This window comes from Mizuhopecten yessoensis, unplaced genomic scaffold (assembly GCF_002113885.1).
Source record: "Mizuhopecten yessoensis strain PY_sf001 unplaced genomic scaffold, ASM211388v2 scaffold8841, whole genome shotgun sequence".
Classification (NCBI taxonomy): domain Eukaryota; kingdom Metazoa; phylum Mollusca; class Bivalvia; order Pectinida; family Pectinidae; genus Mizuhopecten; species Mizuhopecten yessoensis.
In genome coordinates, this window is record NW_018407749.1 from 880,179 (window position 1) to 906,732 (window position 26,554).

General features: G+C 35.5%; 1 protein-coding gene across 3 annotated transcripts in view; it reads left to right on the forward strand.

Annotated features, from left to right (window-relative positions):
* Positions 1 to 26,554, forward strand: part of LOC110456768 (BAI1-associated protein 3-like) — a 184,232-nt gene that overhangs the window by 126,425 nt on the left and 31,253 nt on the right. For all 3 annotated transcript variants that reach the window (XM_021507719.1, XM_021507720.1, XM_021507721.1), the window contains 4 exons: positions 14,320 to 14,487; positions 15,345 to 15,411; positions 20,439 to 20,688; positions 22,163 to 22,207. In XM_021507719.1, the coding sequence (XP_021363394.1) occupies positions 14,320 to 14,487; positions 15,345 to 15,411; positions 20,439 to 20,688; positions 22,163 to 22,207 (530 nt within the window). The remainder of the gene's footprint in view (positions 1 to 14,319; positions 14,488 to 15,344; positions 15,412 to 20,438; positions 20,689 to 22,162; positions 22,208 to 26,554) is intronic.

Below are 26,554 nucleotides of genomic sequence, written 5' to 3' on the forward strand. Positions count from 1 at the left end.
TATTCTTTAAAATCTTCTTCTTCCGTAGGAATAAAAGGATTTGGTCCATATTTAGTGTGGAGCATCCTTGGGTAAAGGGGAACCAATTTTGTATAAATGGTGGGTTTGGCCCCTCCTGGGGGGCTAAGGGACGGAGCCCAATAGGGGAAATATAGCAAATTCTTTAAAATCCTTCGTATTCTCTGGAGTGAAAGGATTTGTTCCATATTTGGTCTGAAGCATCCTTGGGTGAAGGGGAAACATAGCAAAGTATTCTTTAAAATCTTCTTTTTCCGTAGGAATAAAAGGATTTGGTCCATATTTAGTGTGGAGCATCCTTGGGTAAAGGGGAACCAATTTTGTATAAATGGTGGGTTTGGCCCCCCCTGGGGGCTAAGGGACGGAGCCCAATAGGGGAAATATAGCAAATTCTTTAAAATCCTTCGTATTCTCTGGAGTGAAAGGATTTGTTCCATATTTGGTCTGAATCATCCTTGGGTGAAGGGGAAATATAGCAAAGTATTCTTTAAAATCCTTCTTCTTCTGTAGGAATGAAAGGATTTGGTCGATACTTGGTGTGAAGCATCCTTGGGTAAAGGGGAACCATTTTTTTTATAAACGGTGGGTCTTGCCCCCCTGGGGGCTGAGGGGCGGGGCCCATTAGGGGAAATATAGCAAATTCTTTAAATTCCTTCTTCTTCTGTTGGAATAAAAGGATTTGTTCCATATTTGTTCTGAAGCATCCTTTGGTGAAAGGGAACAAATTTTGTTTAACCGTGGGTTTGGCCCCCAGGGGACTAAGAGGCGGGGCCCAATAGGGGAAACATAGCAAATTATTCTTTAAAATTTCGTCTCTAGGAATGAAAGGATTTGATCCATATTTGTTCTGAAGCATCCTTGGGTAAAGGAGAACCAATTTTGTACAAACGGTGGGTGTGGCCCCCCTGGGACTTGAGGGGCGGGGCGCAATAGGGGAAATATAGGTAAAACCTTTATAATCCTTCTTCTACCATAGGGATTAAGGGATATTATCCTAATTTAGTCTGGAGCATCCTTGGGTCAAGGGGACTCAATTTTGTATAATTTGTGGGTATGACCCCCCTAGGTTGCATAGGGGTGGGGCTCTGTTTGAAGTTTGTTCTCGCTATATCTCAAGTACTGGATGGATCTTTCTGAAATTTCATATGTACTTACAGCACCTACTTCATTCCAATCATTTTAAACATATTCAGGTGAGCGATACAGGCCCCCTGGGCCTCTTGTTCAGACCTACCTATCTGCTATAGTTAGTTCGTTGTCAGAATAATGTTTCCTGGTGAGGAGTCTTGCTAGAGCATTCAGGCGAGAAAACACTTTTTAACGGCTCTATAGCAACCCCTTCGTCTGTGGAAATTGTCTATAGATAACCTTACCTGTTAAGGGGACTCTAACCCTCATGAAAAAACCAAGAAGCTGTGATTCAGAGAAAAACTGAGCCTGTTGTTTGGGACTTCTATTATCAGAGCTCGTACATCATCAGCAGACTTCTTCAATGTCTTTTTATTGGATATCAAAACTGATATGCTGCTGTCAGTTTAACATTTGATATAATATCTATATTTTCTACTCCCTTCTATCTGGTCGACACCACAAGTTAGCTGGATGTCACACCGTTTGACCTGATGACGTTTCCGGAAGTGACATGTTCGGAATGCATCACTCTTCAATCATCCCTCAGTGACCTTTTCATCAGTAATTACAATACTGGCATGTGACATTGGATGTTCCACGCACATCTGTTAACAATCCGTGAACAAACGGGCACATTTCCTTGGTCATTCTGATAGTTCGATTTTAGTTAATCAACCTAGTAGCTTACGTTACAGAGTGAAGCGTACATTGCGCATGCACTTCAGTACTTTAGTGCCCTAAAGCGATATCAAGGCTACCTCATGTGAGAACAAGTAACGGAAAACGTGAAAAAATATCGCATCAATTTGTGTCGTTTATTGCTTTAGCGTATTCCAACGAACCTGCAGGGTATACATGTACCATTCCGCACCGAACTGTAACGTACAACGTACAAACAACTAGATACCGGTATAAACCTGCAGGGTATAAATGTACTATCCTGCACCGAACTATAACGTACAACGTACAAACAACTAGATACCGGTATAAACCTGCAGGGTATCGACAGTCCTCACAATTTCGTTCAATAGTTTTAACAGCGTATTTGTCGCGTGCTGCTTGGCAAACAAAGTAGTACTTCGAAATTTTAACAAACACTTCAATTTTATTCCACAATTCAGTATCAATACAATTGCGTATGATATGTATATAGGGTAATTTAAGATTATCAAAAGAACTCTGAGCTGAAAGTTAGATTTGAAATTGTTTCGATTTTTCCCCGTAACAAATTTCGCGCATGGACAAATACAGTGAACACCGTAAATCCGACCTTGCCCTCCACGAGGGAGTTATTTTCGGAAGTTAATTCGAACTTTTCTCTTTGCTCATTTTGTGAAGAACCCAGGCGTGAATGTATTTGTTGATTGTATGGAAACCTGAGAACAGTCGGTAGATTCTATAACAGCATCGTTATTTGACATGGCGTCAGAAACTGAGGAACCATGGATCCGAGACGCGTGAAAATGATAGCGTTTGAAGTGAGTGATGTTGCGACGGAGCACAGGTTCGTTACAAATGTCTGAAATGTTTATGTGTGCTGTGACTCATATCAGTAAGTGTGTAACATATGTGTCAGTAGGTCTATAGAATATGTGTATTTCAGGCATTTGTAACGAACCCCTGTTGATCAGTGCGCATGCAGTGTAACAGTTGATAATTGCATGAGCGTTAAAATTGTTTCCATTGGCGGCATTGGTGATTTCAACCAATGTGCATTTTGTACGATATTGCAGACCTTGGTCTTGTTTTCGTTGTAAACATTGTTTTTTGTATTTATTTTTTTATTTTGCACATAAATTTACAATGATATTGTCAAATCTCACAATGCCCAGCGATATTTCAGCAGCCGTCATGTTTATTTATATTGGATATTGTAGTTCCTGTCAGTGTTGTATTAATACGCTAAGAATTGTGTCTCGTGATGCATGGTAATTAAAGTCCCATCAACGACACAGCTTTCAAAGAGGCTATATAGTGACAATGCCATGCAAATGTAAATATATATATTTTAACTCTTTGAAATAGTCCTACCGATGTATATCAGAGAATGATGCTATCAAATCCTCAAGTGTTCTGTCTTTACAAGCCCTATTGTCGGTTCATATACTTACTACCGTCAAAATTTAAAATCACGACGTTCCCAGGAGCACAGTAAGTGAATTCGCTAGTGCTGATAAATCTTGTCATACGAGTTATGTTTGTGCTGCACTGAACGAAATCATTAAACACCAATCAGTTTCAATTAAGCTCTGTGTTTATAACGGATAAACGATCCCGTAATGTATTTACGTCATTTAATCTAAGAGAATTTTAAAGTTCAAATGACATTTTCGTTTGATTTGTTATCGCCCTTATATTTGCGGACGGATATAAACTTTACTGTTTTATCCTATAGCTCGCGTATAATAGCTGGCGTGTAATTACACACATAGTTCAAATTTTGATTATTTTGGTCACAAACAATACGTTTAAAAGTCTAGAAAATGAAGTTTGAATGTATTTTATTTAATAAAGAATAGAAGAAAAAAAATTATACGCGTGACACGAATTTTTCATAATTTCGATAAACATTTTTTTTTATGAGAATTTCATTTATATGATTAGAGTTTTAAATATTAAATTATCAGTTAAAGGGAAACTAACATGAAGGTGAACGATATTGATCAACTGTAATTATTATCCATAAACATCTGTAAATTACTGATAAATGAGACACTCATCTTTATAAATAACGAACACAATTATGCTGTGCTTGGTCTAGTCAAAGGTCTAAGCCCTGAGACATTCCTCATTGTTAGTCTTATAACGTACACAATAATGCTGTGCTTGCTCTAGTCAAAGGTCTAAGCCCCGAGACATTCCTCATTGTTAGTCTGATAACGTACACAATAATGCTGTGCTTGCTCTAGTCAAAGGTCTAAGCCCCGAGACATTCCTTATTGTTTGTCTGATAACGTACACAATAATGCTGTGCTTGCTCTAGTCAAAGGTCTAAGCCCCGAGACATTCCTTATTGCTAGTCTGATAACGTCAATGATTATGATGTGTTAGGTCTTGTCAAAAAACTAAGCCCCGAGGCACTCCTCATTTCCAGTATACAATTGTACACAATTATGCTGTGTAAGGTCTAGTTTTAGAACTTATCCCTGAGACGCTCCTCGATCATTTCTAGTATAATATTGTACACAATAATGTTGCGTTAAGTCGAGTCAAAGAACTAATCCCCGATACATTCCTCATTTTTAGTCTAACTTTGTTGTGTTGGGTGAGTCATAGAAATAAAAAACAGAAATGAGTAACACAGTCATAGAAATGTACCTTGAGACACTCATCATTGCTTAAATCGTACACAAAAAGCTACGTCTGGTAAAGTCAAGGAATCGAGCCTAGATACTCACCAAATTGCTGCTCTAATAAATCAAAACGGTGTAATATTCCACAGTAAGATGTTGAACAGGTCGATGTAAAGCAATGCAGACAGTATTCACTAACATGGTTAGGTAGGCGTTAATATTTGTCCCTTCGGCAACACAAGGGTAACATGTTTTACGTGTCTCAAAATCTAGTCAGTGTTAGCAGGAGTCAGATTAGGATTTGATAATGTGGAAAAGTTATTGGGTAGAGTGTAGGCAGTGTTAAAAGAGACACATCTTCCAATGGTGACCATAAGGAATGCTGGCAGTTGAGTCCAGTTGGTTATGGTCCTTTGTTGAGCAAATCTCTGAGGGCTGATTCAGCCGAAATGTGTGTGTTGCCGCTTTGATTTTCTGGTGTCTGTATTGTTCAGATACTGGTCAAATACATTTATATTACGGCTGTTAGTGACGTTATAGAGGCTGACCATTCCGGTCTTCCTCCTATTATTGGCTTGTAGGGATGGCCGGTAAAGTGCTTCTAACATCCCTGTCAGTAATGCTGGTGTTCTGGAGGACTGTTAGTCATTGAAGACGTACCTAACCGCTCTGTACTGAAAGGTCTGCCGATTGGAAATCTTATATGCTCTGTAGGGACCAAGACATAACATGAGAACTCCACCTAGAATCTAGCCACCATCACACTGTTTGTGAGAGCTTTGATACACCTGGTGCAATATGCCATTTTACGCAGCAAAACTCCTTGATTTCTGTCGGACTCGTCAGTTATAGCTTGATGTATTCGCTGTTTGAGAGACAATGTGACAGTTTGACGTCCTGATCTTTGGAACAAGATTCAGTTTTATTGTGTAAAGAGTAGGAATATAGCGTTTAATATAAAAAATACAAACTTATAACAAAATATAAATCTGTGTTTAAACCTCAGTTTGCCAGTCTCATAACTATTTTTGTTTGAGATTGAAAGATTAAAAAAAAAAAAAGCAAATCCTAAACATTTTGATACAATTATTGATCTGATTCGGTTTCTGTTTCATATAAGATTGAAAAAACGGTTCTAGCAAAATTTATGTTTCCTGAATCACAAAAGAATATTTTTCTAGAAAGTTGTATTGTGTTTAGAATCTTTACTGTGTTATGAATAAAGGAAGAACGCGCACACACACATATTGCAGATATGTTTTAACTAAGTCTATCATGATTATTAAAAAGTTGCTAATTTCTTGAGTATGAATTCAGACCAAATACTTGTTGTACGCATATAACAGGGTACATTAAGCGTTACATATTAAGGCAAACGGGATAGTCGCATAATAGTTAAACATTCAATTATTGAAAATCCATGTTACTTAATATTTTTAAAATTTATAACAAGATAGCAGAATACCAGCTCAAGTTTATAACTGCTTCTAAAAAAACAAAAAATAAATCACGATATAAACTACTCTTCCTTTCAAACATGCAGAAGGGTCCGGAAAGACAGAAGACAGAATTTGAAGTAAATCAGTGAAGCACTGTTGGGATTGTAACTCTAATTCACCTCATACATATAATGCTGTCCGGGATCGAAGATCGGACACTAGTTGTAAGGTAATTGACCGTTTTTCTCCAGCTGATGTTTATATGAGCGTGTAGTATTGCATGAGCATTGGTCATCGATCGGTCAAATTCCTGGTCATACCTATAATCATTCTGTCATTCATTTTCCCGTAGCATCAACTAATGAGAAAGAAAATGTCCAGCCTGAATTCAACCGTTCGTGACCAAGCCTCACTGGGTCGTTGTGAGAATTAACAATTTCTTTAATGGTCATTTATGTCCGAAGTTTGTATCCCTAATAAGGGGAATTACTGAAATGCAGCACCACTGGCCATTGTCCAGTTTTCTTGATCGTATTCCTGGCTTTTCTTTACCACGTATCTTCATTGACATCAAATAATACGTATCCTGGTATAACGCTTACATAAATTGCAATCAAGTGTGGTATTGCTGATAACTTTGCTTTTTTAAATAACGGGATTCACTCAAATCGTTTGAACCCTGTAATAAGTTAAAATATTTAAGCATATTGTCAGAGTCTGAACTTTGAAATACATTTACAAAAAAAGCTGTAGAAAGGTCAGAGAGTATAGATATTTGCATTTTTTTCTATTATTATATTCGTGCATATATAATAATGATAATATACAACATTTGATAAAGCGCCATATCTAGCTAGAATAAGCCACTGTAAAGCGCTTTACTGTACATAGATATACAATGCATACAATCAATACAATTAGCATATGCATTAACCAATTTTTAGGAATTCGCAGGAGCTGCCTTATCAGGCGCTAACTACTAGTCATATGCCACCTTGCTAATATCTCCCTTTGTGTGTATGCCTGCATATGTGCTGGAGATGTAATGTATATGTCAGCGTATCTGGATCAAGTTGATCACATGACGGGATATTTTCAATCATGTTCCTTCATTCTGGGCTTCTCTTAAAACAGAGACAGATGAGTTACACATGAGTTCTGAGTAAAGGAACAGACGACAACAATGGCTTGTAACCCTGATCAACTTTATTGTTTTGTTATTGTTCTATTGCCTGCCCTTGCGGTAGGGACACCATGGTTATGTATGTATCATGTTTCACGAGGGGTACCACAAGGGCTTTAAATGTAAAGTACACCTCTAATAATAATAGGTTGGCCGGTATATTAATCGATATGTTGTGAAAGATGTGCGTTAAAATATCTAAAATCTCTGGAAGGACGAAATAAAGAATGTCTCTATCTGTCCGTTACGCAATATACAATACCAAATGATCATTCAGTAATATCTAGTGGTTAACAATTTCAAGGGAATTTAATCATTTAAGTTCAAGCGTCAGGTGAAATGTCCACGGAACAAATACAATACTTCCGAAAGCTTAAGAAATTTAATTAAAAGCCCTTGTTTGATTTTCTTTTAAATTATGATTTAAACAGGCCAGTGTACTTTGTTTGGTATTTGATTCTTCGTAACATGTATCATGCGAACATGTTATGCATAACTGACAATCTTAAATACAGTTCAAGTGTGAACATTTTGAAAAAAACCCACTTTGCCACGCATTTGGATTTATTTTTGTTGGGACTCCCGACTTTGGAAATTAGAAATATAGACAATACAAAAACAAACAGGAATTAATTATATTTAAGCTGGAACCGCTTGTTGACAATCTCATCAGAGGCCTCAATGTATGTAATATACGCTGTGATTACAATGGACTTCCGTGTCAGCTAGATTAACTCATTCACCCCTGGAGTTTCATAATAAATTAGTCCAATCTTTGAATTGGAAGAGTTAAAATGTGTCTTCAGGGGTGAAAGAGGCCAATAACCTCGTGATAGCTCTGGCAGCAACAGGCCGAGCGAAATATGATGGTTTTTTTCTATAGGGCTTTAGTCAGTACAATTAGATCAAGTCCGAGTATATAATAATATAATGTTATCATTGTTCCAATTTCAGCCAATGTCTGTTTTATTCTACGTTCTAAATTAGAGCAATGCTGGTTTATTTTCTATCAATTGTTGTCATTCTTGACCCTCGTCCGTCGTCGTTTGACCTCAGAGGTTTCAAAGACCAAAACTCCAAACCAATCAAGCAGGCAAATCGACCGATAGACAATCCACTACTGGTATACAGATCCATGACGAAGGACGGCAGCTCTGATCATATTGCTGTTTCCCATTGAAAAGCATTGAAGATTAACGTATTTTTCTAAAGAATATCTTTTATTTTAAGAAATATTTTTCTGGTGAGTGCACATCCGGCTATCATGAAAAAAATGCTGTAACATTCCAACTTTCTTAACTACCGCTATTTGTTTTCTTTGTTTTTTTGTATACCCCATACATGTATATTGACCATGTGTACCGCTTTCTACTCCATATAAGGACCGTACTTACCACTTTATACCCCTTATTTTGACCTAACATACTACTCTGTACCCAATATATTCACCATAGATGCCACTTTATATCCCATATATTGGCCATATCTACCGCATTGTACCCGATATATAGACCATAGATACCTCTTTATACCCCATATGTTGACCAAACACACCACTATGTTTACATTTGCATGGCATTGTCACTATATAGCCTCTTTGAAAGCTGTGTCATTGATGGGACTTTAATTACCATGCATCACGAGACACAATTCTTAGCGTATTAATACAACACTGACCGGAACTACAATATCCAATATAAATAAACATGACGGCTGCTGAAATATCGCTGGGCATTGTGAGATTTGACAATGTCATTGTAAATTTATGTGCAAAATAAAAAATAAAATAAAAAACACTTTTATTACAACGAAAACAAGACCAAGGTCTGCAAAATCGTACAAAATACACATCGTTTGAAATCACTAATGCCGCCAATGGAAACAATTTTAACGCTCATGCAATTTATCACAAATATCGTCTGTTACCCTGCACTGATCAACAGGGGTTCGTTACAAATGTCTGAAATACACATATTCTATAGACCTACTGACACATATGTTTCAGACCTACTGATATGAGTCACAGCACACATAAACATTTCAGACATTTGTAACGAACCTGTGCTCCGTCGCAAGATCACCCAGTTCAAACGCTATCAGTTTCACGCGTCTCGCATCCACGGTTCCTCAGTTTCAGACGACATGTCAAATAACGACGCTATTATAGAATCTACCGACTGTTGTCAGGTTCCCATACAATCAACAAATAAATTCACGCCTGGATTCTTCACAAAATGAGCAAAGAGAAAAGTTCGAATTAACTTCCGAAAATAACTCCCTCGTGGAGGGCAAGGTCGGATTTACGGTGTTCACTGTTTTTGTCCATGCGTGTTATTTGTTCCGGGGAAAAATCGAATCAATTTTCAAATCTAACTTTCAGCTCAGAGTTCTATTGATAAACTTAAATCACCCTATAGACATAACATACGCACTTGTATTTATTCTAAATTGTGGAATAAAATTGAAGTGTTTGTTAAAATTTCAAAGTACTACTTTGTTTGCCAATCAGCACGCGACAATACGCTGTTCAAACTAATGAACGAAATTGTGTGGACTGTCCATAAGGCGGGCATTTTTAATTTTAAATATAAATTATAAGTTTAAAAAGAACATAAGAGGCAGAGAAAACGTAAATATAAGTATTGAACTGTTTTGGTAGTGTATTTATGATATATTTGAATGACACAGCTTTGCAAGCAAACAAACCAAATGCGCTAGCGCGCATTATGTTGTTTGCTTGCAAAGCTGTGTCATTCAAATAGATCAAAAATACCTTACAAAAACAGTTCAATGCTTAAATATACCCCATATATCGACCATACACGCTGCTTTGTACCCCAGATATTGCCCATACCCTAAATATATATCTGTCCTGCATTAACTTGCAACCAAGATATAGACCTCAATACCATTTGTACCTCAAGTATGGACCATATATGCATACCAACGATTGTACCGTTAATACGAATCCTGCGTGCTACATGTACTTTGTGTAAAGGTATTGGCCGTAACGAGACATGTTTGCGAGCCCGGTAAGCTTTAGTGCTGGAGGCAGTACATGTTTTACGCATGTTGGTTCGTGTTAACAGTAAATGTCATTTAATTACATGACGAACAGCGTGGAAGACATGGAACAGCAATGTCAGCAATGTTACCTTAACATCTACATAAAAATGTTAACAACATAATCGAAATCTTGATAGCCAAAAAGTTGCGGCATAACTAACTTCGAACCAGAGATATTCAATATAAAATATATGGATGTAATGGCGGAACAAAGAAATACCAAGCAGGTCCTTCTATTTATTACCCCTCTGCCTACATCACGTGATGTAAATCCGGATATGTGATTGGCTGTCGACTTTGACCGACTTTCTCTAAGGAGAGGTTTACAAATAGTGGTAACATATCGGTTAAGGGCACAAAAACTGGAACAAGAAGGATTTGAACCAACAATTTGCAGCACGTATGTCCCATTCAGTTATGACTATTCCGCAAATGAAAAAATGACTAATTCTTGGCAAAAATAGGACATACAATTGAAGCTCTTTGGTTTCGTACGTATGATAAACACTTAAATTTGAAAGATTTCTTGGAAATCATTACATAGATTGAGTGATAATAACGATGTTAGTCATTCATTAAACATTGGATAAACAATGCAATAAGCTTTGCTTGGCCTAGCCTTAAATCTTGGTTCATCGATGTTCCCTACGCCCATTAAAAGAATACAGTAATGCCCTTATCCATTATGCATGGTCGATGTTATGGTATAGAGCTTATCTCAGCGTGACACCAACTTTATGAAACATGCTGTAATTATGACTTGCATATGAAACAGTGTTCGTCTAAAACGCCATTGTTTAAAGAGCCCTGTTAGCTTAACGACTAGTAGACATAAGGATTTTGATGTCTTTTCAAAAATACCAAAGAGGGATTGCTATTATTGCAGTTTCACAGCTAACGACGGATAAGTAAACTTTATGAGACTTAGCTCATGATATATTCTATGATAACTGAGCAAAATTAGATCTCCGCGGTGATCCCCTTTGTGTGAGATTTTAGAGGATAGATAATCATAGGATGTATGAGCTCTTTTATTGCTATTTGATTGTATCAAACGATGTCAAACGACATTTTGATAATTTTTCGTTGTAAATTGTTTACCACATACAAAGAACGGTTACAAATCCTCACGTGCTTCCATTTCTTCGTTTTTGTACATAATTCATTACTTTTTCGCATATTAAAATGTTTGATAAATGACATCGAACGTCACCTTATAAAGGATTAATAAAAGCACATGTTCGTGTTGAACCTTATTCAACTTAACATGAAAAATCCAGCAAGTAGATAATGGCCATATCTATAAGTTATAGTCCAAAACTCTGTATGTTTATATTCTTTTCAGATAATTTATGCAATACCTTCCATTCATTTAAACCTTTCAATAAAAGAAGACAATGATTGATTTCCTGCTGGAAAATATCTGTGTAGTGTTCGATGGCAAGAATGTCAATCCAACTATGGTCAATCCTACAGTGCCACTTCTCCTCCGGTCGACCTACTTTTGTTTATATATGAGACTGGATTTATTGAAGAGCTTTTCATGGCTATTGTTTTTAACAAAAAGCTTTTTTCAGTTTTACTTTCAGATATACTGACGATTTGCTAATTTTATACATATATCCTCAGAACTGTACATCAAAGACACTACCGACTCTTCTACATAAGCCGCTTTTCTACATCTTTAATAACAATATGAAGGCTTACTACTTAGCTGTACGATAAGCCGGATGATTCCATCTTTGACTCAAGAACGCTTTATTATTCACAACCTTATGCCTTATTTGTAAATTATTGACGTACACTTGGCTATTAAAGTCCATTTCCAAGTCAAATGTTCTAACACACGTCAAAGAAGCCAAACAACAGACAGTTTACTTAGGTTTCACTTCTATTGTGTATGATGTATAATTGTACCCAGAACTGGTAAGTTATCATCATAGTGACATAAATATATACCATTAACAGCTGAACAGTTAATATATATAGCAAGTAAGATACAGCGCTTTAAATTACGCGGAGGTTTCATGTTTATTCCGGGACTGAAAATATAACTGAAATTTGATCCCCGTGAAAATGGACCAGTTACTGTATTACCTTTCAGTCGTTGGCCGTAAAACGGCCCTCATAGCAACCATTCCTTTATAAGAGTAACTTTTAATAGTAGGGATACATAATAGTTACTTGTGGTCGTGTTTTGTTATCAACCAAATAATTAAATAAGTAATGAGTAAATAAATTAAATAACCATTTCCTGATTTTGCCATGGTCGAAAATTGTGCTTTTGTTTTTGAAGTTTTTGAAGAAGTAATCGTATCTTTAGAAACTACAGACTGCACGTCGCTGATTTCTTCTTCTAGTAACAATGAGCTTCAAAACGACAATAATGGTCACCTCGCATTCTGACATTATGGAACAATGGTAAGGTCAGAATACGTTTAATAACAAACGCTTTATCTGGAATTTATTGCCACATCGTACTTTAGGCACTTCCATTTCTCAACAACTGATGTTTAGTTTTCTTGAATGCCCATGAATAACATTATTATACATTCCTGCTTTACACGAGTAACTATCTTTATTTCTATCTTCATTATCGATTGACCAAATGTGGAATTGGGTTTGTCGCCGTCCCTTTATACCCACCCCAAAACTCATCGTCAGTGTGACCCTTTTACCCCATACAATGTATTGGAAGATTTTATCATTTAAATTGAATGATTTGTTGAAAATGATCGGCGATAGATATTTCAGGCTGATTTGATACTATGGGGGTAAACACCCTACTCGACCGCCTACTGGCTACAGAAACCTGTTGATGCATAAACCTTGATGGGAGTTTTTTTCTTTCTCTTTCCCCATAAAGTCTGATTTCGTGACTTTTTTTCTGTATTAAATAAATAGTTATTTAGATAATGGTGTACTGTATAAAAATGCTAAAGTATATCTAACACGATTCGTTTTCCAACTAGATTGTTCCAAAGTTTTGTTATCTTTAAAAGTAATTCCTGCAGAAATTAAAAGAACTATTTGTTTTATTCTTAACATCCATACCTTGATACATATTTGTATAAATAGTTCCGTTTTCTCCTTTTAGGTGATATCTTTAAACAGGTATTCATGTAAATGAAATATTCAATTAGGATTTTAGAAAGAAAAGAAAAAATGTGTAAGATAACCAGACTTTCTTGAGTGCAAGTTGCTTTCAAATATGCACTTTTGTTCTGAGTGCAATATTTACTGCAGAATCTTTTACGATTTTCTCCATAATTAATCAAGATTGCTCATGATCCAATTTTATACGGTTGCATGCTCTTAATATAAGTGCAACTTGTTTTCGTGACTTCAGATTTGCAATTATTATTTATATAAAATAGCTACAAATTATTAACCTCAAGTACCGTGTTATGTTTTACGTTAGATCTCGTTAACTCTTCATAGCCAACAAAATAAATACTGTGTCTCGGTATGTTGACTCAGGTGTGAAATGCTTGGAAGTACTACGTTTTGATATCGTATAACTTGTTTTTTTATTCCTGGTATCACAGATATTGTTATTAGGCTGGATCTGTGTCCACACTATGACATGTCTTTCCTAGAGGCAATTAAAATCTTTGATAAGGTTTCTTGTGCAAAATGAGTTTCCATACAATAATTTGATTTCCTCCAGCGCAATCAATCTTCAATTTTGTTTCATGTCTCCTTGCTCAAGGCGCTTGATTGGGATTGCGTTTCACGTCGAAGGTTAGAAGGTCATTGTTAATATAAATATAAATCAGATTGTGCACGACTTCTTTAGTTCCCTTAATCTATTCAAACTCAAAACTTAAAAAAATGTATCGCTTGTTCAAACTTTTCGATAAGGGAATAACATTTCAAATCCGAAGAAGATCCAGCATCAATGTGATTCTCTCAAATAAATCAATATATAAATAAATAAAATGAGGAAATAAATAAAGAAATCACAGGAAAAAAAATCTATATATATATATATCGATCTGTATTAAGAATGACTTATTTGAGAGTGCCTCGCACAAACACAGTTACCTTTTCCTGATGTAAATCAGTTTTGCCTGAGGCCTTTGGATATGTCCGGGTTTGAAGATTTGTTTATTCAAATCACTTCCTGTTAAACCTATAATTACTTTTCACGTTTAATTATATTTCTCACATCCTTCTGTCGTTCCAGTTCGAGCTTCTGTACATAGAGGTCCTGTACACCATTAAACACAAGATCGGGACAACAGCGGGTGGACATTCGCCTTTCATACAGGACCTGTATCAGTATGCACAGGAAGCGTTCGGCATTAGTCCAGAGGACCACGCCCACCTTCTTGCTAGGGCTACAGAGGAAAAGGTAATGACAGTTTGTATTTTCATGAAAGTCTTTGAGTCTTTAGTCTTTGTGTTGATAGGGTGCAATGCAACAAAATCAATAATGTCAAGCAACAGATTCCTCTCTGCTTTTTGCCGAAAGGGTCGTTCATCATTGTTTTCATATTATATATGATGTTTTCTTCTTGTATCAAAAATGCTATTTTGCCTCCGGTGTTTCCGTTGGCGTATGTCCGACTCCCGATATGTTTTTGACATTTATACTTCACCATAGAATATATAAGTTTTATATGACTATCAATGGTTTTTTAACTATGATTATAAGTGGATCTTTTTTTCTTGTTTTGGCTACACAAGTTCTCATTTTGAGAACTTGACATTTCTCAGATTTGACCTTGATAAACATGGCAGGTGTCTCTGTCAAAGCAGAGAAATCCTACCCTTCCGAAAGTTGCTTTTATACCCCTTGTTCTTTTTCAAAGGTCTTAGACTTATACTTTTGATTGCACTTCAGAAACCTCTATCGTTTTTTCATAGGTATTGCTTATCTTGAAGGAGATACAGTTATTTATTGCCTGGGCAAGCCGTGTTTCTCTTGAAAATCGTACGAACCAAGAATAATGCATTTTTTTAACTTATAAAACTCAATGTCGAAAATCCGTAATTTGCAATCAGTATGGTACTTTAAAACTCTTTTAACTGTTTGACTATTTTCACTAAAATAATTTTTTGTAGATAACGCAAAGTTAAAGATTTTGGCAACATTGCTATGGGTAGTTGTGCCAAATTTAATAACATGTTTTTTAACGAATTGATCTTGAGATTACCAACAGGTAATTTGTTTTGTTTATTTTTTAAAAATATGTTTTGTTTTCGCAGCCTCCTATTGTCATCTTGAATATTGCTGTTATCAAAGCAAAGGACCTAGAAGCTAAAGATGCAGACGGTAAGCTGACACATACCATTATACTGAAAGGTTGTGTAGTCCACCCTACAGTACTTTTAATCTATTTGGCCACTCAATAACCCATTTCCCTCTTTCTTGACTTGTCTGCAACTAAATTCATATATAGAAGATAAAATGGTCTGGCCATACTGTCAGAGATTGTTATATTCCCCTTAAGGCGTCACCACCAATAGGAACTTCAAAGCACTGTCTTGTGAACAAACCTAAAATGGCAGATAGCCTAATCTATTTCAAAATAAAAAATAAAACGTATTGAAGCTTGAGATGATACGGAAATAAAGATAAGATTTATCACATTCTCTATTTAAACCAAATGGTTATCAAATTGTTAAAAAAAGGCAAATTGAGAAAGACCTGCATTTAAATTTCAAAATGGAATTCCATCTATGAGATACCAACGACCCTTGTGCAGCTGTAGGATAATAAGCTTAAAGTTAACCTATACTAACATCAATTGATTGCAAAATGTTTAACAACAAAATTTATTTGTACGAATAATCTTAAACATACATTTTTATTTTGTGCTTTTTGCATTGATTAAATTAGCTCGAACATATATCCACACATGAATATTTATTTATAGATAATATAGATTATAGAGTAAAAGAATGAAAAGATTATAGAACCACTACCAACGCAAACATTCACACACCGCGATGAGATTAAAGAGTCACGACCAAACATTTCCATACGTGAAAAAACTTTTATCAAATCATATTAAAAAAAGGCAATCGATAGAAGTCATCCAAATTCATTGAACATGATATTAAGGTGCACAACCCAAAAATGTTATAATATATGTCTATGTGCTTTCGCGTTCGTTCAGTGTGTGTTCTACTTTTGAATCACTGTACTACTATCACACATGTACAATTATATCTACCATACTTACCCTTTGAACGCATTAAGATAGGTAACAATTCAGGTAAGTATCACAGATGTTGTAAATATAATGGTAGGCTTTTTTTTCCATTTTTTTTTTTATAACCAAATGCAAAATAAAAATACCTGACATTGGATTCAGCGTAATCATTATCAGAATACATACAAATGTATTTCTTCACGTATTAAAAATAAATAAAAATGAAAATGATAACCATGATTTGGAGAACAAGGCATTTATCATAACTTGTGTCAAGAGTTTAATTACTTTAGATACATTATAATAATATACAACATTTGATATAGCGCCCTATCTAGCTAACATAAGCCACTCTAAAGCGCTTTACAGTACATAGATATACAATAATTTACAGTCAATACAATTAGCATATATATTAATCAATATAATATTGAGGAATTTGCAGGAGCTGCCTTATCAGGCGCTAACTACTAGTCATATGCCACCTGGCTAATATCTCCCTATGTGTGTATGCCTGCGTGTGTGCTGGAGATGTATTGTGTTCTGTTTGTAGTGGAACCGTGCTTCCAACGGTATCATTTATAGTGCCACCTCACTTGAATGCTACAGCACGGATACCGCAACACCTACCCCAGACCATTTTATACCCCACCTGGGTTGTTGGAGTTGTGTGGGCAGGAGAAAAACACGTTTTCTAATATTCCATGCGTACGGCGACTTCGGGGATCGAACCCCGGCCGCCTTCTTGGAAGGCCGGAGTTTTAACCACTCGACAAATCCGCCCACATTATGGCTGAACAAAACTGAATAACAAATTACGTTCATTCTAGCTCAAATAATGAAAATAAAACGTTGTATATTTTGGGATAATCATTTTGAAAATAGAAGATATCTGGTAAAATAAAAATTTGAAAGGTTATGAAAGAATCAGTAAAACTAATTTGACTAATTGCAACGCAAATTATTATTGAGCTTTATACACATGAGTATGATACACCCACGTTGTACCCGAGTTTATTCAAATATATATAATTTTATTCATTTTGAAGCTTTTTGTGCTAAATATTGCCTATAAATAATGATTTTGAATCACATGACTTAATATTTCCGAAGCCTTACTTGTGATTATAATAAAGAAAGAAAAAATTATATTGACAATACTAAGTATATATATCATATTTAGTTTTTCGTCCATCCCTGTTACTTGTGGTTGCATGCTATCATCTGTCTTCGAGTATTTTAAAAACAGGAAATATATACTTCGCACTCAATAGCAATAGTTGTAAACACATCGATAAGTTATTTAAAAAAAAAACCACCAGAAAACCAACGTCTTTGATACTAGATATTAATACGTCAAATATAGAGTAATGGATAAAATCGACATTTGATTGACATCTTAGAATTTATACATAATTGTTACATGTCCTGGGGAGGAGGTTGAACATGGAGGGACGGTGTTATTGACGGCAACACTGACATATGCCTTTGTTACATTACACGCAACTTGACTGACAGGAGAAGGACAAATGAACCGGAATGACGTCAAATCACACAACACAATATCAAACGTCTATACAATTTCTGTTCTATCATTGAAAAATCACCTGTCAAGGTTCTGAGTGTTATATAGCATGCCTTTTGCATGTAAAAAAAATCATTTTTTTAGATGTATCCACGCACACAGTACATTAAGGTAAACTCCCACACAACATGTATGTAGCTATTCTGTTGACAGAATTTCTTCTGATATCATTATACATTAAGTTGTAATGCACAACCAAACGTGTGATTGAAATATTTTCATGACTACAGTTTAAGTCCAAAACAGGGCTCAACCATATAACCATATCTGTGACCAAATTTAACCATTTGCATTGAACAATGTCATAGAGACCACATGTTAAACAAAGATGTCAAAACTATTATATTTACCATTATTTACCATCTATTTCTGAATTTTACAGAACAGTGCTAAATACTAGTCGATAACTGTCACAAACTGTTAAATACATTCTCCTTTATCAGTCACTTGTGATGTTATTTCTTTTATTTTTAAGTTATTTTATGGCTGCAGAAAGTATTTTTTCAGCGCTTCTTTACCTCGCAATATATTCTACTCAAATCCATCAAAATTAACATGAACAAATTGATATTGCAAAGTGAACTCATACGCAAATACAAACGTTTATTTTCCATCAGGTATATTCACTCACTGTACTTTTGGGATATTTTTTTTATTTTAGAAAGGTGCAAGTGGTATGATTTAGAATACTTATGATTATAACACTCGGTGTTTTAGCAATCATTTTCTCTACCGTATCTGACATCCGTCACGCAGTATATATAGATCCCATAACTTCAATGAACGAACAAACGCAGAAACGCATTAAAAAGTTTTTAAATAGAATGGCAAAGTGTGAGTTAAACTTAGTGTAATAGTGGCACGGGCTTCACAGATTCACTTAAACATTTTCAAAACCATTCTCACTAAACAACTGTATGTGTCCTTGGATTTAGATCTATTTTAATTTGAATTATCTCGAACATGTAGCACCTGCTCACATGCTCCAAGCCTAGCAATTTAATAGAATGTTCGCGTGAACTTATTTTTCTATTCTTAACTTATCACAAATTAAATCAATCTGAAGCGTTTGACATTTCCGAGAGGGTCACACTTAAGCTGTTCCTCAGTACATGTCGTTTCCGTTACCGGGTCTCTCTCACTCCTTCATATCACTTCCTTCACCAACGGCCAGCCTGACTAATTGCTTTTGTAAAATAGTTCTTTCTTAAACCATTGCTGTCATTTTTATAGACGCAGATATTGCTGATGATAGCTTACACGTCTCATACGTGCTTTGAAAATGATCAATGACGGCAGTTGAAGATTTTGCCAAATACACCTTATGTCTGTAATATGCTATCTGCAAAAGCCTTTTACAACCAGCTCATTTTGTAATGTAATTGCTTTCGATAGCGTTTTGTGGTACATCACAGGGTTACAAGAGGATACGGGCATGTTCGTTGGGTCCTTCTACACCTAAGCTATAGCTTTATATACACTTATAAGGACATGGTCTTACCAGGTTTCATTAGTATAAAGCCAAAGAAGGGTCACTTTAACAGATATCATTTGTTCTCAATAAATGGAACACAAACCATGAATTATAAAGAGCTATCATCAAACAGACAGCTTTCGCCGATGTGGGTGCATACCAAGAATTGTATACAAAGTTAATACGATTGTCCTTATAAATCTCAATATATTATCGTACGGTTATTCCCTCAAATGAAACGAAACAATCAATTTCAAAAAATATAATTTAATGTCTCAGAACAAGCTGATAAACTAGGATCGTGTTCATCTAACATGCAAACTGGACAAGGAATAGATGATACATATACAAATGTATCGTATGAGGCGACTAATGAGGATCCCTACGGAGTCGATATTTAAGCATGTTTTTTGTGTCCTCTGTTTAACATACGGCCCCTATTTAGATACCTTGGACCGCTGTCTTTTCATTTTCTATTGTGTTTTACCTTCCGGTTTCTCTTACGGCGTATACATACAAGTTGTGTACCTACTTTTTCCATGTGACACTGTCTGGAATTATTATTTTGTACAAATGAAGCGTTATTAGAAAGTCACTGAGTCGACTCTGTGAATCTGCAAGACACGAAAACTTGATTTACCGAGTTAAGGATTAGGCCGAACTACTGGGTTAGCAGTGAAAAATTACTAAATACATGCTTTATTTTAACACTTCTCTCCAGTAATCCTTAGATTTCATTTTATTTTACATGTGTATAACCTTTAATAAGATGTACAAGGAATGTTTCTTTTAAACATTATCGACTTTTTATCAGCAGTTAATATCTTACATGCTCTAGGACAGATAAAGCTCGAATTGTGATTTTTACATCATCATCTTTTATCAGTATATAGTTAAAACACGTGCACTGTTAGCCTTAGTCTTAGACTATACATATTTGCGCCTTTTCAAATCATACACAATACAAACAATGATGATGATGATGATGATGTATTATGATGATGNGATGATGATGATGATGATGATGATGCTGATGATGATGATGATGATGATGTTGATGATGACGGAGTGCAATTTTTTTATAGGATTCAGTGACCCATATTGTATGTTGGGTATATGGCCAGGACGACTTGCAGACGGTGATGTTTTCTCAGACGAAGACGAGCAAACAAAGACTAAAGAGAAAAAAGGAAGCATCAGTAGAAAGCTTTCGATGCCCGGAAGTAAGAAGAAACGAGACAAATCTGCTCGTGACGTCATTCCGGCTAAATACATTCGGAGTACTAATGTTGTTCAGAACACACTAAACCCAGTGTGGAATGAGAGGTTCCGATTGTAAGTAAAGTACCATTGACACAACGCTGTAAGTTGTGTTTAGAACCACTTTTAAAAATAGCATTACGGTAGGAATAATTGGTCAAATATAAGTTTTATTTATGACTTAATAATAACAATACTCATGTGATGCAATGACAAGTTATGTGGTAAAATTTGGTGTATAGAATTTCGAGTGACAAATAAAAACTCTTTGTGACGATGCATCAGAAGGTACCTACTGGAGAAAACATTTATACTTACCAACAATTAGTTCCGGTTTTTCAGTATACATCACATTAAGTAATGACGTCACAACCTCAACAAAATTAGTTCTGCTGAATCAAAACACCCCAAAGCGTCATTACACGCGTTCCTTCACGGACGTTCATGTGATGAATTTATAGTGCATGGGTAATTCTATATAAAAAAACTACTAGCAAAAACGTTATTGCTGTTCGAAGAATAAAGGTCGCCGCCTTATCAAGTTTTTCATCTTTAATTGAAACAGGGAAAAACTTCCCTGTGTTTAATTAGTGCATTTAATTACCACAGAGTTCGCGGTAGAGATATCAGATTATCATCAGGATTAATTAGGTTAGTGAAATCAATACAAGGATAGATATAAATGGTTTTGTCAATGTTATGCTTCATCACAAATAGACGCAACCACAGCCGAACGCCTACTTAAAGATAGTATGCCTACGTTTTTACATCTTTACATCAAAACTAGTTTTACGATAATGGCAAAATTATTAAATGGGTTTGTTTCGGAACGGTTTTTAGAGTATTCTGAAAACTCTTTTAGAAGCAGGTGTCACTTGTTTTTCTTTTTTACTTCAGTAACAATGTTTTTTTTACAAAGAACCAAATTATAGATGCCTTTATAGTTATGCTCAATAACACATCATACTTAAATGTTTTGGAGTTAAAAGTTATGCCTCTTGTTGGCTGAAATTTACACAGCCTGGCAATTGCGAATTGAAGTATTTGCGAATAAAACCTACAGGCATAGTTTAAGCAGTAACGGACACGCAAAACAAAAGCGAAGGACAGAATCTGGGTTGCAATTCTTCGAAATACACATCGAAATAACACAAAATATTCAACATATAAAAATTTGTAATTTCGTGTTCGACCAAAGAAAATGTGACATATCTTATATGGTTTGCACATGAAATGATCTTTTTTTCAAACTATTAACGAGAATTGTGCATCTTAGTCCTGAGCTTGGATACGCGTTACGTACCTTGTAATAAAGAGGCTAACGTCTTTAATTAAATATCGATTGATATTGAAACTAGCTAGGTGATTACTTGTTAATAGCCTTCTATCAGAATATCGATCTTGTTTGATTCAGCGTAACTTATTTTACAGACAGTCCTAGGCTTACCAAAGCATGCGATCTAATTAATTATATTCTGCAAGAGACCAAGAAATGATTTATCTTCGGAATGATTAAATTTTCTTTTGACTTTTTTGTTTTGTTTTGCAGCGATTTGGAAGAGGCTCACACAGATCGACTTCATTTGGATATATGGTGAGTTTCAAAGTCATTGTTACAATAATTATCAAAAATTTTTACAGATGATGTAATTAAATGTTTAATCCCTAATGCCTCAATCTTTGTTGGATTATTCCGTACAACGTAAACTGTTCCTTGCAAAAATGCTAATTTGTACAACGTTGTAAAATAGAAACTAATACTAAAACTTGCACGGGATCAGTGTCAGCTTCTATTTTTTAATGCGGTCACAACCAGTTGAAAATACTGATTGCGTCTCGTACGAGGAAGTTGACATTGCAAAATGTAATACGCAATATCTACGTGCTAAAGAATCTGGTCACAGTGTATGTGATAGGTACTTCGGTGAAAACATAGATCACAGGGTAATGATACAAGACTTATTACAGCACTCAATAGAAATTCTTCGAATAATTTCAACTTGACATAGGAAAGATTTGTTTTTCCAATTATGCAATGGAATAAACAATAAAACATATACCAGAGCGTCAACATTGATTGGATTGGCTTATTAAATGATTGGCAATTTGAAGTAAAAAGCTGACAGTGACCGAATTGCCAAATCATGTTACTACCAGATCAGGAACATCGGGTGTATTCGGCAGTTTCTAACTGCAGAGGCATGCAAAATTTTGGTGCATTCACTTGTTACCTCTCGGTTGGATTATGGTAACGCCCTGCTCTGTGGTTTATCTGACAAACTAACTAGTCGTCTGCAGAGGGTGCTTAACACTTCAGCACGGCTAGTTACTCGTATTTGAAAGAGAGAGCACATCACACCTGCGCTTTATTCGTTGCACTGGTTACCTGTGCGATACAGGTAGCAGTACAAAATTCTGGTATACACATACAAGACACTGAATGGAACAGCTCCTCAGTACCTACAGGAGCTTGTTACCCTGTATCAGCCGTCAAGATCACTGCGGTCGGAGTCAGAATCTTTGTTGTGTGTCCCAAAATCTCGTACTGTGACCTACGGAAACAGATGCTTTGGGATGGTTTCGGCTACGTTGTGGAATAGCTTACCATCTGCTATTAGGAAGTCAAATACCCTGGCCAAGTTCAAGAGGGACATAAAAACTCACCTCTTCACGTCTGCATTTTAGAATCTTTGCAAAGACGTCATGTAAATACCACCCTTTTATTTGTTCAATTATGTGCACGTTGCTTGTTAAATGTATGAAAGTGATTGCAAGCCTTTGTTGTTTGTTTTCACAATTATAACCATTACTATTATCCATTTGTTGTAAAGCGCCTTAGAGTAATTTTACAAATTATATAGGGCGCTATATAAATGTTGTATATTGTTATTATTATTATTATTGTCTAAAGAAATTAATGCCACTCTTAGGTAAATAGTTGACAGTTATCGGTTGGACAAAGAAACGGATTGCAAGTGTGATGTTAAAGTGAAAAATTAAATATTAGGTCGATGTACTCATTAACATTTATGACATGGTTCAGTTAGGTGGTTACAGTAACAAGCTCTAAATAGGATATTAGTTTTCATCCGTTTACAGCTGTCCGTGTACCACATACCCTGTAATGCTTTGGTACTCGTGACCCGCTGAAAGAAATGTCATGTGATGGATATCCAAAAGAAGGCTGCAAAGTGAGACGTTTTGCAGTTGCACTAATTACAGAAGATTTCCTAAAGACACGAAAGTTTCAATCTCATTAGAGGCTGTTCATGTGACTGACCTGGTTTACGTGTACTTCTAATTATCCTGGATGCACAGGAATTGTCACTTGAATGACTGCTTTTGTTCATTCTTGTTTGAATGTTAAATTTCACATAAAAAAGTCATGAAGTCCACTAATTTTTGTTTCAATCGTTGAATTCTTTAAGAATGTATCTCAGATAAAATTTATCATGAAAAACCCTTAACTAATTCATGAAACACCACTGTTACTTATTGATAAACATCAGTTATACGTATTTTAGTACGTTCATTTACAGTATCTCACTAAAGTGCTGCGAAACAATTATTAAGATAGCAATATTTTCAAATTTCTGCAAGAATACGTAAAACCTTTGACTATAGAGCACTTCTATTTTGCACTCAATCTCATTCTTCTGTACTTGTTTTTGCATAGATAGGAGTTCATGTTCAAAACTCAATGTGCAAGTTTCTCGTAACATAAAATATAACTACACTTCATTATCCCAGGGTATAAAAACTGATAATTTGATGACGCGACTTCACTTGGATTTGACCTAAACTGATAAAGCGACAGAAGTCGGTGAAGACAAAAATAAAAACGTTTACCATTCCGGAACCCTTAGTTTTATTCTCCTTTATTTTTTTTCAATGGTGGTCTCGGTTGTCTAATTTTATATTTTTTGACACATTCATATTTTCTATCTCACAACTTTTCTAATTTCTTTTTAACTTCTTATCTTTTGAAAACAATGCAAAACTGAACAAGTGCTGTGAATCACATCTATTTGTGAGAAAAGAAAAGGAGCTTACAAACAAAAAATTCTGTATCTTTGCCTTTTTTGTTTAGCTATATATAGAACGTGCTGGTAAAGTGTTTATTTCGTGCTGGTTTCGTGTCTGAGATTGCCACCTACGATTGTGTCACAAAGGCGACAATTTTATGTGAGTGATGTATGACAATGTCGATGATTGCTAGTGGCTCTTGTTCTCACTGCCATAGTGTTGATGAGACACCTCCTCTAATACCTTACGTGGGACACACTTCCTCACACAGGGGCTAACGGTACAGGCGTATAACCGTGTTAGCATAATTATCGGTCTCGTAATCGAATAATAGCTTTAACGAATCCGTGATTTTATGCCGGTACTTACACCGCAGTAATCATGAAAAATGCATGCAATTCACCTTATTTTTCTAAATCTATCATATTAAGTCATACTTACTACATTACTTTATAGCCCATTAAATAAATTCGACTCAACAATATTCTTATTGCGTAATTTCTACCTGTCTGTTGAAAATTAGAAGGAGTTCCGGTTAAATGCACAAACGCCCATATCAAGACTTTAAAGATACACTTGAAAATTAATATTGAATGAAAATTAAAGAGTTCTTAAAAACATTATCAAAGCAATATTTCATTCAATGGTAATGCTATTTTCTTCTTGTTGAAATGATTAATTATTAAACTTCAACTTCACATTTCCAAAGCATCATCAATCTAAGTAAATTGATTTTACCCCATTGCTATTTTATTCCCTTATTTTATACATGTCTTTTCATTGCTTGATCGATTCGGGTCTTCTTTTTTTTGGAAATTAAAAAAGAAGAAAAACTGTAAATGTGAATACGTTAATTACCGTAAAAAACGGATATTACAATTTGTGTAAGGTCCAGAAAATCCAGGAGGTAATAAGTTGTCCGATTACCGGTTGATTGTCTCCGGAGGCGTCAGGGAAATGTCACGAGGGGACAAAATGAGCGAAGGGTGGACATTTATAGACTACTGGACCCTCCAGTCTGTAATGATGATGACTTTGTGGCTATTGAAGTCGACGTGGCGCTCGAAAACACAGCAAGAGAGGTCCGTACAAAGCCTCTCTTTTTCTAGCCGCCATGGCCTTGAGAATTTAACACATACGCTACACCCATGGGCGAATCGATACGTGTAAAGGTAGAATAGAGCCTTGATATTGAAAGCAGTAACAGCTTATAGACCTGTTTTACATCGGGTTGCGATGCTTTCGGCTTCACAAAATGTTGGCATGGACACTACTTAAGTTTATGCTGTTGGTGATCGCTTTGACTGCCGCACGTAATGATTTTGTTATGTATTCAAAATATAAATAATACTTTCTTGTCTCATAACGTTTTAAGGTAGGATAGGATGATCAGTCTTTCGGGAATGGTATGACGGTATTACATACACACTTCGATGTAGTGGTCGCGTTAGGTTTAGATCTTATTGAACTTATCCCCCGAAAGGGTCATCAGGATTATATTGGAAGATACATCCCTGATGGTTTACTAATCTAGTGCTCTGGAGACTTCAGCTATATTATTGTCTTTGTACATAAATGTGACACTTACTAAGCCCTCTGTTAAAACATATCATGACGTGTTTCCACAGGAAAGGTGACGTCTTTGCTGATTCGTTTTGGCATAAGAATAAATTGTTCACGCTTAAACTTACAGACTAGAAAACACATTAAAGCGTTTAGTTGAAGTAACTGTCATAATCATATTACGAAATTGGTACCTCGTAATTATAGTTAGAAAAATATATATAACACTTTAAGTCAACATTAAAACCAAAACGCATCAACTTCAGAGTTGTATGAGCAATATTTAATTCTTTAAACTTAGTTAAATTCGCTGAAACATTTAAACACGTGCGTGTATGGTTTAGTTTGAATC